Source organism: Watersipora subatra, chromosome 3 (assembly GCF_963576615.1).
Source record: "Watersipora subatra chromosome 3, tzWatSuba1.1, whole genome shotgun sequence".
Taxonomy (NCBI): domain Eukaryota; kingdom Metazoa; phylum Bryozoa; class Gymnolaemata; order Cheilostomatida; family Watersiporidae; genus Watersipora; species Watersipora subatra.
Genome location: NC_088710.1, coordinates 36,926,136 through 36,942,242, shown reverse-complemented (window position 1 = coordinate 36,942,242; position 16,107 = coordinate 36,926,136). Strand labels below are relative to the sequence as shown.

General features: G+C 36.1%; 1 protein-coding gene across 1 annotated transcript in view; it reads left to right on the top strand.

Annotated features, from left to right (window-relative positions):
- LOC137390575 (dynein axonemal assembly factor 11-like) overlaps positions 1-16,107 on the top strand; it is a 60,404-nt gene continuing 44,297 nt past the window's right edge. Inside the window, exons 1-7 of the mRNA XM_068076905.1 lie at positions 1-45; positions 386-565; positions 7,482-7,633; positions 7,921-8,130; positions 8,995-9,177; positions 13,397-13,493; positions 13,886-14,049. Coding sequence (XP_067933006.1) covers positions 388-565; positions 7,482-7,633; positions 7,921-8,130; positions 8,995-9,177; positions 13,397-13,493; positions 13,886-14,049 — 984 coding nt within the window. The 5' untranslated portion in view covers positions 1-45; positions 386-387. The remainder of the gene's footprint in view (positions 46-385; positions 566-7,481; positions 7,634-7,920; positions 8,131-8,994; positions 9,178-13,396; positions 13,494-13,885; positions 14,050-16,107) is intronic.

Here is a 16,107-nt window from a genome sequence, read left to right as displayed (position 1 = left end):
GGCAACGCATCGCCAAAAGACTGAAATATTGTCTACGTTGGCCAAGTTCGTACATTTTTAAATACCTTTGGTAAAATATGGCGTATAACAAAATTACAAAAAATATTGAATTTTCATAGGTTTTTAGGAATAAAAAGCCCGTTTCTTTACGCCAACCCGCCTAAATTTTTTTTTATTTTTATGATGTTCTAATTTAAGTATTAAATTTGAATACTTCTATGGACTTTTAGAGAAATTGAGTAGTGCAATTATTTCAGGATGAGCCATAGTAGCCTATCTCACACGTTATAACCAATTATGCAGTGTTTTCTGTACAATTTAGTTTGAATAACAACTTTGTTGCTAGTATACTTTGTTTTCAAATGTTAACTCTTTCCTACAACAGCAATGGTGGTGATTACTGAGGACTTAGTAAGGAAAAGAGCCGAGCACAACGAGCTGCAAATATCTACTCTCGAAGAGTTATCGCTTCATCAGCAGGATATTGAAAAAATAGAGTATTTAGATAAATGGTGTAGAGATCTAAAGATACTTTACCTGCAAAGCAACCTCATTGAAAAAATAGGTAAGTATGCTCAAACCTCAAAGCTTTTTCTGAAGATTCATTTATATTAAATCAATGTCATGCTATAGTTGTCCATGTGCATGCTTTAATTACAAACAAGTTACTTATTGAATATACATTATGGTTTACTTTCAAGATTCATAGCATTCAATTGAGACTGCCCTTATTGTTCCTATACATGTCAATAGTATTCAAATTGAGTGGAACTCGAAGAAGGGTAATTAGAAAAGCAATATCTTGTGATGTGGCCAAATATTGGTACTTTAATCGCATTGATTGGCTCTGAGCCCAATGCCTTGTCAGCAAGCACAGTCTCAGTGTAAAACTCTGATGACAATATTCTATTTACTATTTATTTGTTGGTTCTCTTGTCGCCTTGTCGAATTTGGTCGTCTTGTCATGATATCAATAGCATAACAATAATAACAATAACATAAATATTTGTAAATAAAAACAAATAAAAAAGACAGCATTGACATTTACTCTATTCATTTTGTTCTTACACTTTTGATCAAAGATCCTAATTTTAACATCCACAATATAACAATTAACTAAAAAAATGAATGAGTTGATATCTCTATAATGCACCCACACGGGAGCGAATGAGATAACCAAGTAGACTAGACATGTCAAATGTGAGCCAATTGTAGGCCACTGTTTTTTAGGCTATTTGCTACTCATAGAGATTTTAAATTAAAATTTAACGTGTCTCTTTATAAGAATCATTTTCTAGTTGAACATTTTTCATTGCATGGTTTGAGTTTTGCAACTTTGAAAGTTTGACATAATCAGAAATTTTACTTATATTTGAGACTAGTTGTACAACCCGACGTTGCCCGGGTAATAAAAAAGTCTTTGGACAGAAAATTTATTTGTATTTAACGTATAACAAAATTTGCCATTTCAACTGTCAAACTACATATCATGAGAAAAGTGTTTTGTGTAGTTGAAATAAATTAAGAGAGAAAGTAAAAACAACTGTAAAGGTTTTCGAACTATGCCATACAACTGTAATTTTCAAATTTCATACCATGAAGAAAATGTTTTGTGCTGGTCAAATAGATTACAAAAAATAAAACAACTATAAAAGGGTTTAGATATAAATGTGAAATAATTAGCAAGTAATAGCTAAATTAAGTCGGTTTTGCTACGATTACAATAAAGGAGGATTCAGTAAGGATACAATTATTACGAACTGAGAAAACAAAATAAAAATCCTGAATATGTTGAATTAATAATAAAAATTCTTGCATAGAAGTTTGTGTTTAAAAAAGGTTACTGTTTCACCAGAAGATATCCATCAAAACTTTGAATACGGCAATACTATTATCTCTCGATATTGGGAAATGAGAATGGGATAGTGGGATCTCTCGAAAAATGAGATATCGTATTTTGTCTGACTGAAAGGAGAGAGAATGTCGAGACTCTTCTCACGAATACAGTATACTTTTCCACATGAGAAGAATTGGCCTTGACCCCAGATATAGTAATTGAACCTTACAAAAAATATTTCTTAACAGGGGCATCATAATGTGTAGCCGCATTGGTAAAATTATCAGCGTGTGTTATAGCCGGAGAGACACACATACGGACGTGCACACTAATTTTGAGAAATATATATATATAAAAAGGCATCATTTTGTGTAGGCGCAATGCTAAAATAATAGCCATAGCTGGACAATCAAAACGACGAATTCACAAATACACATACGACCAACTTTGAGAAATATATATATAGATTACTTCAAACATTTTTGCAGGAATGGCTATTGTTTTTTTCTGTTTGTTTATATAGTGTAACAGTGAGTGCTGTAGAGCATATCAGTTTTAATTCCTTTCATCTTCAGTCTCCTAAATAAGCCAGAGAGTATGTACTACAAAACAACCAAAAGATGCATTAGTGATCTAAATGAATGTACTCAACAATACTAAGTATTAGCCTAGAACAACAGTACTACTTACTGCACACAACAATCATGCAAGCAAAAATGATAATATCACATGTACACAAATATTATTCAAGGCTGTACCATGCTGTAAAATGTATCTATAAATATAAATCTCAATGTTTGTCCGTCTGTCTGTTCATACTTTTGTGCTTCCATCTGTCCAGTCATAGCGATAAAGTTTTAAGATTGAGAATTCCGCTGCAAACAGGATTTGAACTCACAGCCTCCAGTTTTGGTAACATCCATTTATCCAATACACTACAATGTCAACTAACTATATCATGGAATAAATTTCGCACATTTGTGGAATACATGCCAATCTTCCATGACTTCACGTTAAACATTGCAGTTAGCATTATTTGTAAAGCCATACCAGAAGAAAAATCTGTGAAGCCTTTACCAGAAAAAAATGCATGCCCATAAATGAAGAAAAATGCTTTAACTCATATAGGTAACATGAGTACTGTAATCAGTATAGATCTGTAGTAGATCTGTAGTAGGCACTGCAGCCTGTACGGTATGAATTACACAGAAATCAACAAACACCTTTATTTAAAAGTTAGAATGGTAAATTTTGATGTTGAATATGTTGATTACAAGTAAATTTTCTGTACAAAAAGTTTTTTATTACCTGCGCAGTGTCGGGCATTCAACTAGTACTATAATACGCTTGGCTAGTTTTGTATAGTCTTAGAACTGAAATCATAACTAAATAGGCGAATAATGAGTGAGTAGACAACTGCTAATTATTGTAATATTATCAACATCCCTTTTTTTAATAACTTAGAAAAGCTAGTTGATACAACAAAAAGTTTACAACACTACACTTCAAACATGTCTTCGGTTTAGAACACTACACTTCAAACATGTCTTCGGTTTAGAACACTACACTTCAAACATGTCTTCGGTTTAGAACACTACACTTCAAACATGTTTTCGGTTTAGAACTAGTTCATTTGATAGTCAGCGTATTGAATTGGCATCTTGCGGTTTGTTCTGCTCCGAGTCCGAATCCATTTGAGGATTTCGAGCAAGTTGGTTTGCATTTCTATCATCTGATGCCTCGCTGTATACATCTACATTATCGTTAAATACTACTGCGTTCTCTCTAAGCACTACAGCTAAAGCTTCGTAGTTATCTGAAGAGTTATGATTATTATTATCTAGATCTCTAGGCATCATACGTTTATCCTATGTTTCACATCAACCCGGTTGGCTCTCAGTATGTCGCCATCACATTCATTTAGAACAGTGTTGGACATGTCAGACAATTGATCCAAGATTTTTCCTGTTTTCCATTTATCTTTTACACGCTGAAAGTCTCCGATCAGCACAAGCTCTCAGATTCCTAGAGGTTTAAGGTCTTTGGCAGACTTACCATGGCTTGATTGAGTGGCCTTCTTCTTTTTCGTCTTTTGTTTCAAGACATCAGCAGCAGTTGTCTGTGCAATTTGACCAGTAGGTAGAACAGTAGGTAGAACAGACCTTGCTGGTCTTCCCTGCATTCTTTCTATTGGACTTGACATTCCCGCAGTTGGGGTATTGATTATCAACAGCTATATGTTTAAAAACTAAATTTGATGTAACTTTTAGACAACTCAAAGTTGCCTTTTTATTGCTACTTGTGCTTTTCACTGAAGTCTGTTGTTGAAACTTCTAGCATGGAATTCACTTCGAGCCTGGAAAGGAAATCTTAAATCATCGCTCCAAATTCACATTTTACGCAATTATTATTCAAAATCGCAAATTCTTTTCCACTGCCTCCGCTTTCTTATCAACTTTTCGTTACCCTTGTTTGTATCAATCAAAGCAAGCAAAATATTTTTCTCTGATGAATGATAATGATCGTGTATACCTCTGGCATCCGCAATTGTTGCTCGAAGGATCAAGTACAGCTCCAAACTTAAAACTCCTTGCTATAGCTTAGTATAAAATATTTACCGATTCTTGTTCAAACACCCTAGATTATTAGGACTCTTGACGTTTTTACTCAACGAATCCAAGTGCTAATTTCTTTTGAAAACTCAGCTTGCTAATTAAGATGTGTTTCTAATTCAATTCGTATATGAAATGAATTTAAAGATACTCAGAGTCAGATACTCACTAGTGGCCTCACTAGTGAGGCCACTAGTGAGTATTGAGTGCACTGCACTATTTGCTGGCTAGACGACAGTAAGGTGCACTAAGCACTGCACTCGCACTAGTGCATGGCATAGTAATAATATAAAATGCACTAGGCACTGCACTAGCAGAAATTCTTGTGCATTTGGCACTGCACTAGCACTAGTGCATCGAAAAGTGAAGTCAAAAATGCACTAGGCACTGCAATAGCAAAAATTCTTGTGCACTAGACATTGCACTAGCACTAGTGCAGTGTAAAATCATAAATGCACTAGGCACTTCACTAAACTTCACTAGGCACTAGACCAATGAGCTTTTTTGCTATAGCAGCTGCAAGAATTGCTTGCTAATCAACAGATATCTACTGCTATCCACTGCAATAGTACAATTATAGCCGTGCAAAGGATGTCAGCCGTGTATTTGTCAAATAAACTAGCCTCACCTAAAATTTCAAACAAACATAGAGCTACAATAATGCTCAATATTAAATAGTGCAGATGACAACAGATATCAAATAGTGCAATGTATTACAATTACAATAACTAAATATACTAAGCAAGCATGGAATGGAAGAATTCACTTCTTATTACATAAATGTACTATGTACAACAAGAAAATCTACTCTTGAATAAACCAGTATCATGTAAACAGTAAGTCATATTGATGGCAAAATTGATAAGCAATATTGTTCAGAGAAGATGTTTATTAGACCGAAGGAACATTAGCCTTTCAAAGTTGGCGTCAGTCAGTTTAGATCTAGTTTAGACTAGTGCATACTATGTCGCACTAGGCACTGCACTTGCACTAGTGCATTTATGAAAAAGTTTCCAATCCGCACTAGGCATTGCACTAGAGCATTTTATGTTACACTGTGCACTGCACTTGCACTAGTGCGTTTATGGGAATTTTCTAATCTGCACTAGGCACTGCACTAGTACATACCATGTCACACTAAGCACTGCACTTGCACTAGTGCACCGAGGGACTCATGTCGAATTTGCACTAGCATTGCACTAGACATTTCTATTTTTAAATTGCACTGCACTATGCACTGCACTAGTGCAGTGCGCACTGCACTGCTAGTGGCCCAAGCCTGCTCAGAGTATTTTTATAATTAACTAGAATGCTTAGATCATGTCTGGTTAGCTGTTAGCTGTGTCTGAGATACAGTATTGTCGCCCTTGTTTTTTGCCTTTTAACTAATTGATGCTGATATTAGTAGTAGCTTCATTTTTCAAATCTTTTTTTAGAACCTAGCAGTGCCAGCTCGGAGACCTGCCATATGAACTTTTTGGTTCATTTGTCAGCATTGAATACAGCTTTGATGGATTAACCCTGTGTTAATCCAAGTGGCTGATAATGTCTGCTCAAGCTTGGGTATCTTTCCAGAGACCTGGGAGTTTGAGCATTTGTCTCAAGGTCTCAGCCATTCCTGTATAAGTAGCACGCTTTTCTGCAACTCTGTTGACTGTTGCTGGTATTTGGGCAAGTCACTTTTGATGTGTATGTGACACATAACACATACTATGTGTTATTGCACCCGATGCTCGAAAAACTACTGGAGTTGCAGTGGCTCTTATATGCTAACACTTTTCAATCTCCCCTCCTACTGCTATATTTATTATTGTAGCTTTATTGGTCTCCTTGTCCACCACCACGATATCTGGCTGGTTTTCTAACATGTACTAGTCTCTCCGGATGTAGAAGTCCCAGAGGAGGTTAGCACAGTCCTCCTCATTAACCTTATCAGAACTTCCCACCTGCGCTCTGGCTTATTGAGGCCAGACTCGTCTCAGTCTTCTCTACACTACGCATGTGAAATGGTTATGTCACTCAGTGTGTGCATTACCTGCTAGCTGCTTGCATCCACTGATAATGGGTTGGAGGGTTTTTGGTGCATCCTTCCACATTCTGTATCTTAGATCATTTCTAGCGTGATAGATTCATGTTTGGTGTTGCCTGGTTTAGATCACTTGCTGCAGTAAGGTTGCCTTTGTTTAGGCACGTATATGTCTGATGGAGTTCACCAATCTCAGATACTTGTTGGTGGTAGGCATTATTTCGTGGTTTGGTGTGCCAATCAGGTTCTTCATCATCATTGTGTGGCTCTATTGTCACAGTAAACGAGTGAAATTCATCTAGTAACTTGTCTACGGTGGCCATGGAGGCTGTAACAGCTTTCATACTCTGTTCTTCTTCCTTCATTGTCTGCTGTACACTTTTGAGCCACCTACTCCATCTTTCCTACTAAGATATAACCACACAGTATCTGACTTCAGATTCAGTGCTTCATACATAGTCAGTAGCTTGTAAGTTGCTATGTCTATTTCCTTTATGGCTTTCTCAGTCCTCTTTATTATGCCTGGTTAGTGCCTTATATCTGGCAGTGCATGGGTATTTATTGCCATGTCTTGGTTCCTGGCATTGAGCTGCCTTCGAAGGACCTTGTGCAACACGCACATGGTGTACCGTGTGTAACATGTTACACGTGGTGTGACACACATGTGTAATATATGTAGATGTAACACATGTAGTTATAACACATGTAGGTGTAACCCGTGCAGCTGTAATATACGTACTGTAGATATAGTCTTCACTGCTACAACTCACATATTTATTGCTTTGTCACCGGGAGCCGGTCAAGTGCTTTGCTCCCTTTTACACTCAATACAGTAGAATTAAAGATTGTCACTTAAGAGGTCTGTGTTAGTTCTGGTGAAAAAGAACTGGCGTAGTCTAGTCTAACTGTCTAAAACAGGGCTGTCTATGTAAACATTTTTTACCTGTTTAAAGCGTACAGTGCTTTTAATGATGGAACACGAATGATTTTATGTTAATTATTTTAGAAAATGTCTCCCGATTGAAAAAGTTGGAATATTTGAATCTCGCACTAAACAATATCGAGAGAGTAGAAAACCTGGAAGGATGTGAATCACTGAACAAGCTTGATCTCACGGTGAACTTTGTTGGAGAGCTGACATCAATATCCTGTCTTCAGGTAAGTACAATAATATACAATTGTCAAGGTAGTTTGTTGAACAAGAATTTTCTAATGAAGTTATTATTGTGCTGAGGAGCTACAGAAATATTTGTCATATTGTGAATCGCTGTCGTCATTTTACGTATCAACAAAACAGAGTTGGATTATGACTTTAAATTAGAAACCTTTTCTATCTGTTAGTAAAAGTGTCAAAACATGTTTGGCAATTTCAGTGTCTCTTTAAAACCAAAACGTGTATGTATGACCACTAAAACTAAAAATAAGAAATAGCCCATTTTTTGTAGGATTTGGAGTTCTTTCAGGAACTATATTTGACTGGTAATCCATGCACGGAGTATGAAGGCTACAAAGACTATGTCATCGCTACTTTGCCTCAGCTCCAAAAACTTGATGGAGTTGACGTGGAAAAATCAGAACGAATTGCTGCAATACAGAATTATTCTGTCTTAAAGAGATCGATTGAGCAACAGCAGCAGGCTTATGTTACCAGACGGGTGAATATACTATATACACCTATTAAACTTTGTCTATAACTTGTCACGTAATGGTTAAAGATTCTGCAACTTATGTGGATGGTCTGCAGTTCAATCCTCGGTGATTATGGTAAGAGAAAACTTTTGCATGACAAATGATGGTTGCAGTGTGAAGACGCGTGGCACATGTAAAGCGCATTGCCATTGGTAGGTCCAGATTCAAGTTTAGTTTACCAAATCTGTTCAGCTACTAAATGAAATGCTCATCCAAGTTATGCTATTCGTTTTCTAAATTCGCTATTTTACTAATATAAAATTTACTCTTAAATTTTAATTGAAATAACAGTTTCGCTGTTTTGTTCATATCAATGGGTGTGCTAGTAAACACTGACTGATAAAGTTACAATAAATTGATAAACGAAAACAATACAGTAAAAGTTTGTTGAATATACTTTCAATCGTAGAAATAGTTTAATATTTAAGTATTTAATATATTTTAATAAATTTAATATGAACATGCTGAGCTCTTAGCTGTCACATAAGTAGCCTACTCAGAGATTTGATTATTGATGGAATAATATTGACTTCATTTACACCTACTGGGCACAATTTTTTCAGCTGGTGCAAAAAAACTCATCACTTTTAGTCTTTTATAAGTTGCTTTCTAGAGCTTTACTCTCAAAAAAACTGTCGACATTCACCTTGGATTTCTTCTACAGAAATTGTTAGCTTACAGAGCTCATAGAAATCTATCCGTCGATTTTAAGTTGTTAATAACAAAGCATCAAACATACCCCGATTTTCTCAAGGGCATCCATGCCAGCTGTGTCTGAGTTTCTTTGCAACGATAAACACTCTATCCACTCATTGAAAATATTTGTATAGAATCTTGAAAGAGAAGAAGAACGAAAGGAACTTGGAAAGAAGAAAGCTCGAGGATTTGATGGAAGGTGGTACACCGATGTCAATAGTGGCTCGTCACCAGCAGACGATGATGCTCTATGGGAAAAAGAAAAGAAAGCATTTTGGGAGGAAACTACTGCCTACACACCCGAATCAAGGAAACAGGTGAGGCTTTATGTTAATTCTACACGGCTATTATTACAAGATTAATTTATACTAGTAACTCTTTTAGTCTTACAAAAACAATGTCTGCATACAATCTCTGGTGTAATACAATCTCCTTCTTTTTAATTCTCATTTCACGCTACTAATCTAAGGCAACAGTACCTTTTCATTATGAAAAAGAAAGTTTTGCAATATTGCGGTTTTAGTGTGCACCCATTATCATAGTAAATTGTACCGTATGTACAAAAAGGTGGGCTCAGGGAGGTTTTAATTTAAATCAAAGGATGAAAAGTTGCAGGTTTTTACAAATAGTTTACACTTTTCCTCACCGATTTGAATAGCAATGAATTATAAGAGTTGCTCTGATGAAATAAATTATGTATTGGACAATAGTGAGTCCATATCAACTTGCATATAAAGTCGTTTCTCTTTTATAATAGTTCAACAAGGGAAAGTGCATAAAATTGAAATGTGCTTTGTCATATATTCTTTTTATATTCGCGCCAACCTAAGCTAATTGTCGTAAAGTATTGAATCTTTTGTCTAAACTGTTTTGCATAATAAATAGTCCTTTTTTAACAACTGAAGACGAAGCGGATATCCTTATGCTCGAGTATTTGTTTTCCGCAATCACATCCTTGAAATTCACATCCTTGAAGCTACAAAAGAAAGATGAGACTCTATTCATGTGTGAGTTATTGGCAGTCACTATCCTTTCTCTGCTTATATTTTTGAACCCAACAAAAGCCAACTGAACTGAAGTTACAGACAGAGCCTAAGGTGTGAACTAAAAACATGATGCAAGAGAAACTAGCAAAACAAACCAATCAGGTTTCATTCTAACGCAAGGCATGAGGCAGTGTTGTGGTCAATATCTAGGACAAGCAACCTACGGTTATGCACAAACCATGTACATCAAATTGTGGATTACTCAGCTAACATGAGTTTCCCTTACCTTTCGAGTCAACCAAATTTAAAATTTAACCTCTACCAATAATAAAGTTTGTGTATCCTTGTTATTCTGGTCTTGTTTATAATGCTTAAAACAGCTATTATATTCTGGCCGCTGACGAAAACTACCGGAATAGTAACTTTGTATTTCAGCTAAACGAAATTAACTGAAAATAATGCAATAAATTTTTTTTAATTTGTTTGGTTCAACAGTTCTACCTGTAGTGAAACTAATTAGCAGTTGATTAAATCCGGGTGAGTAGAATATAATTTTATCATTTTGCAATTGCTGTCAACTTGTTTATAAAATAAGTTTTTACTTGAACATTGCTTAAACAAAAAGATAAACTCCATGAAAGATTGTTTCTTGAAATGTGCTCTATAAATAGGCTTAACATTAAAATTTCCTTTTCGCATTATGCTGTATCGAGACTCGAGTAGGCCCATCCTATTATGCTGTATCGAGACTTGAGTAGGCCCATCCTATTATGCTGTATCGAGACTAGAGTAGGCCCATCCTATTATGCTGTATCGAGACTCGAGTAGGCCCATCCTATGATGCTGTATCGAGACTCGAGTAGGCCCATCCTATTATGCTGTATCGAGACTCGAGTAGGCCCATCCTATGATGCTGTATCGAGACTCGAGTAGGCCCATCCTATGATGCTGTATCGAGACTCGAGTAGGCCCATCCTATAATGCTGTATCGAGACTCGAGTAGGCCCATCCTATTATGCTGTATTGAGACTCGAGTAGGCCCATCCTATTATGCTGTATTGAGACTCGAGTAGGCCCATCCTATTATGCTGTATCGAGACTCGAGTAGGCCCATCCTATTATGCCGTATTGAGACTAGAGTAGGCCCATCCTATGATGCTGTATCGAGACTCGTGTAGGCCCATCCTATGATGCTGTATCGAGACTCGAGTATGTGCTTGTGTGTGCGTGCGTGTGCTTATTATTTATTAAGCAATAAATAATAAGTTTTATTAGCATTGGTAATCATCAACAAAAGGATGTTTCTCAAGAAAAAAATGAAAAATCAGAAATCAAGAATTATTAATTGAGTTGAACAAATGTGTATTGATAAGTTGATATAAGGTGACAAAGTTGATAATCTAATAGTATTGCTGAGGAGTTGATTGAATTTAAGGTTGGAGTAACACAAGGCTCATGGACTGATTCAAACGACGGTGGGTGTAGTATGTTGGTGTAACTCTGGGCATAGTTTATGCAGGATTTTAAAACCTGTGATGCAGAAATGAGCAAGTTTGGGATATGGCAAAGCGTTCAAATTTTTTAGTGTTTTAGTGCGCAAGTCTTAGTATAATTTTCTGTAAGAGAAATATCCATTTCTGCTGTCCGTATGGTGCGACAGTAAAATATATATCAATGCTATTGATCAGATGACTGCACAAGTTGAAATAAAACAATAGTACTATACTTCTGTTTATGAAATATCTGCCCTGCCTCAAAAGAAGCATGTTTGATGAAAGCTTGCTGCAAACATGATCAATATGTTAGGACCATCTAAGATCATCGCTTATGATGAAGCCAAGTAGTTTTGTTTATATTCGTGACAGTATGTTATCTCCACATGTAAACTGAAGGATACAGTATCTATATTGAGATGACTGGTCAACAAAAAGTGTGACTTGTGTGTATTGATCTTCATACAGTTGGTGGGACACCACTGAAGTATTTTCTTGATATCATAGTTACAGTCTCGTTTTAGCAGTGATATCATAGTTACAGTCGCGCATTCATTTTAGCAGTGATATCATTGTTGCTCCTGATGAAAACAGTGTCATCAGCGCATGCATACCCGGTACTCAACAAGGTCATTGTAAGCAGGTCATTTATGTGTATTAGAGAGAGTGTAGGAGGAAGAATGACTCCTTATGGCACTCTGAGTTTGACAAACTACTGGATTGCATGTTCTTAACATTTACTAATTGCTCTCCATCTGATAGGAAAAAAGCAAGTAATTTGACTGGAGAACCTGTGATAGTAATCACCTTTAGTTTCATCATTAGAATAGAATAGTTGACACGATCGAAAGCTTTCTTAATGTCTAAAAATATCGAAACTGTAGAATCACCTCGATTTCGTCATCGAGCGCAATGTGATAGTGCTGACTGAACTACATCACTGCATGTATGACCTCATCTGAAACGAGATTGTAGGTGAAGAAGTTGCTTAGAGTCCAGCAGATAATAATGCCAGGGAGGCATTCATTTAAATGTTTCTCAAATATTTTTTGATAAAATCAGCAATACCGATATAAGACAACTTGGGAGACCTGAGCAAAGTTTAAATGCAACTAATGTAAAGTGACAGTTCAATATTTCTACAGATATTCCTTGAGCGTTTTTATGATCTTTCTCCAGCTTCACACCTTGAGAATTCCATATCTGTCACCTAGTTTAAAATTTCGGATGATATCAATCATGTTATGCTTATTCTTTAAACCTAACAAACTTGTGACAAGATTTCTTTTCAACTTATAAGATACCCAGTCTCCATCACGCTTGTGGCGATTTCTCTCCGTAATTCACCTTATCCATCCATGGAGGTAGTATTTCACTTTTTACATATCGTTTCCATTTGTAAACCGTCTATAAGATCAGGCCATGGTAAGTCAAATTATAGTCCTCAAGGGCAGCATTGACATCTTTCAGTAAAAGAAGTTTGTTCGAAGACTCGTAAACGCATTGCTAAAGTTTTCTACAGTGAAAGATGAATAGTCTAGATATAACACTTGTGTGCCAGAGCTTGTTCTATGGGGAGCACCTCCCAGTTTTCTTGTTACAGAGATTATAAGGGTAGAAGAGGTGTTGGTAAGAAGAGTAATACCAGAAATCATCTGAGTTAACAGAAGCAGAGCTATGAGACTTTTGGCCTTATGAGACCCTGAGGCTCAGTTAATTGTCTAGATTCTTCATCTTGTCCGAACCATTTCAGATTCTGCAGCCAGCCAATCATGTCATTGATGAAATTTCTCCGAATGGAATCAGGGAAATTTTGTTGCATGAATTTGTAAAGTTATGCATGTGAAAAATGCTGTGATGCAAATATAATATGTAACAATTATACATCATACAATGCATAGTTGCTGGGCAGTGGTTAGTGACTATTCAAAGTATAATTTATATCTATTCAAAGCCTTCACTCGATAGTTTGAATTAGTCATTTTAAAAGAGTAAATAACTCCAAATCGAACTTTTCACGATACCATTCTGAAATCTGTGTTCTACATCACTTTTAGGTACATGCTCACATGCAGAAGGCAAAAGAAAGAGATGAGAAAAAAGATGAAAAACCAGAAGTAAAGAAAGAACGCCGACTTTTTAATGATGCAGATGGTTAGTGACTATCTGTTAGCGACTATCTGTTAGCGACTAGCTGCTGGCGTCTAGCTGTTAGCGACTAGCTGTTAGCGACCAGCTGTTAGCGACCAGCTGTTAGCGACTAGCTGTTAGCGACCAGCTGTTAGCGACCAGCTGTTAGCGACTAGTTGTTAGTGACTAGTTGTTAGTGACCAGCTGTTAGCTATTAGCGACTAGCGGCATACAGCACATTTTTTGTTGTGTGTTCGGTCATTTTTTATTGAGGCGTGCTGTGTATCAATCAACTCATTGGTTTTTGACGTTTTGCACTTTCATATTGACTAGTATTAATGAATGCTAATCAAGCATGCATAGTACTGCTTGCAGATGTCCAACAGTTGTTTTCTAATCTTCTCTACATACTGCAGGGCGTCCATTAAATGTGAATGAAGCAAAAGTAGATTTTACTATAGAAGACGATGAAGAAAATGGACAATATATCTTGAATCTTTCAGTCTTTAAGCACCTCGACACCTCTTTGCTGGATGCTGATGTGAATCCATTTTATGTGCGGGTCATCATCAAGGGAAAGGTTAGAGTGCGATAGCCTCGCTGAGAGTAATGACCCACAGCCTCGCTGAGGGTAATGACCCACAGCCTTGCTGAGGGTAATGACCCACAGCCTTACTGAGGTAATGACCCACAGCCTCGCTGAGGGTAATGACCCACAGCCTTACTGAGGTAATGACCCACAGCCTCGCTGAGGGTAATGACCCACAGCCTTACTGAGGGTAATGACCCACAGCCTCACTGAGGGTAATGACCCACAGCCTTACTGAATTTGATGAATCATAACATAGCACATTGTTGAGGATTATCGCAATTAAGCAATATAGATGGCTGATGAACTCGCTTAATTTAATTGGCCTGGGTTCTGATCGTCTCTGCTTTTAGCGTGTTAACCAAGTGAACCGTCATACCAAAAACAGAGGTGTAAAAGCTGGCAGATGTAATTTATTTCATGATTTCGTTATCACCTCGTGTCCATCAACATGTGTCCATCAACAAGTGTCCATGTCTTACGTTATATGTTATAATATACTCTATGCTATGATATACTCTATGTTATGACATACACTATGTATGTTATATACGCTATATTATGACATACACTATGTATGTTATATATGCTATGTTATGACATACACTATGTATGTTATATACTCTATGTTATGACATACACTATGTATGTTATATATGCTATGTTATGACATACACTATGTATGTTATATACTCTATGTTATGACATACACTATGTATGTTATATATGCTATGTTATGACATACACTATGTATGTTATATATGCTATGTTATGACATACACTATGTATGTTATATACTCTATGTTATGACATACACTATGTATGTTATATACACTATATTATGATATACACTATGTATGTTGTATAGACTATATTATGCTATACACTATGTATGTTATATAGACTATGTTATGACATACACTATGTATGTTATATACGCTATGTTATGATACACACTATGTATGTTATATACGCTATGTTATGATATAAACTATGTATGTTATTTACGCTATGTTATGACATGCACTATGTATGTTATATACGCTATGCTATGACATACACTATGCCATTATATACACAAACATGATAGACCTTTGTTAGCTATTCTAAGGAATATTTTGTTTTCGTTTTTTGCTCGCATTTTCGTTTCTCGACATGCTTAATTTTTTGTTATTGATAACATGAAAATTACAATGCATACAACAATATTTTTATTTGCCATTACCCAGTCACATTGAACTTTAATAATTTATTGCAAAATAGCTGTTGTCTGTAGTTTCAAAACAGTTTCAGTAAACTTAATTTCCTTAAAAAGGATAACCTAATGTAGGGGTAGGGAACCTATGGCTCCCGAGCCATTTGTGGCTCTTTTGATGATTGCATCTGGCTCTTTGATAAATCAGTGGAGAAATAATTCATAAATTGGCTGTTAATTTAATCAACATAATAATACAAATAATGCTTAAATTACAGTAATAATAAACAAAGTAAAAAATAACGTTCATTTAATAAAGATATATTTTCATTTACAACTTTTTGATGGGGCGCAGCAGTTTCTAGTTTCAAGAGTGTCTAGTGCTTTCTGTCCTACACTCTGCACAGGCCGCACAGAGAGTGTCTAGTGCTTTCTGTCCTACGCTCTGCACAGGCCGCACAAAGACTGTCTAGTGCTTTCTGTCCTACGCTCTGCGCAAGCCGCACAAAGACCACACAAGTCATTTTTAGATCAAAAAGTAAACCCTTCAAACCAAAAGATGGCTATGAGAAAAAATTGTTATTTGAATATTGTTGTTCGAAATAAATCCAGTTTTCTTATAATCTAAAATTGCTCAAACGTACTAAATTGGTTGGCTTTCTTTTTTCTTTTATGTTTTCGGGATGTAAATTATAAATACGGCTCTCCTAGAATTAAATTTGAAACATGTGGGTTGTTTTGGCTCTCTCAGTCAAAAAGGTTCCTGACCCCTGACCTAATGCAACCAGATAAGAATGATACAAATATATTAGGTCCGTATTAGTTGTAGTTTTCTCTGTGTTACTGTTTATTCA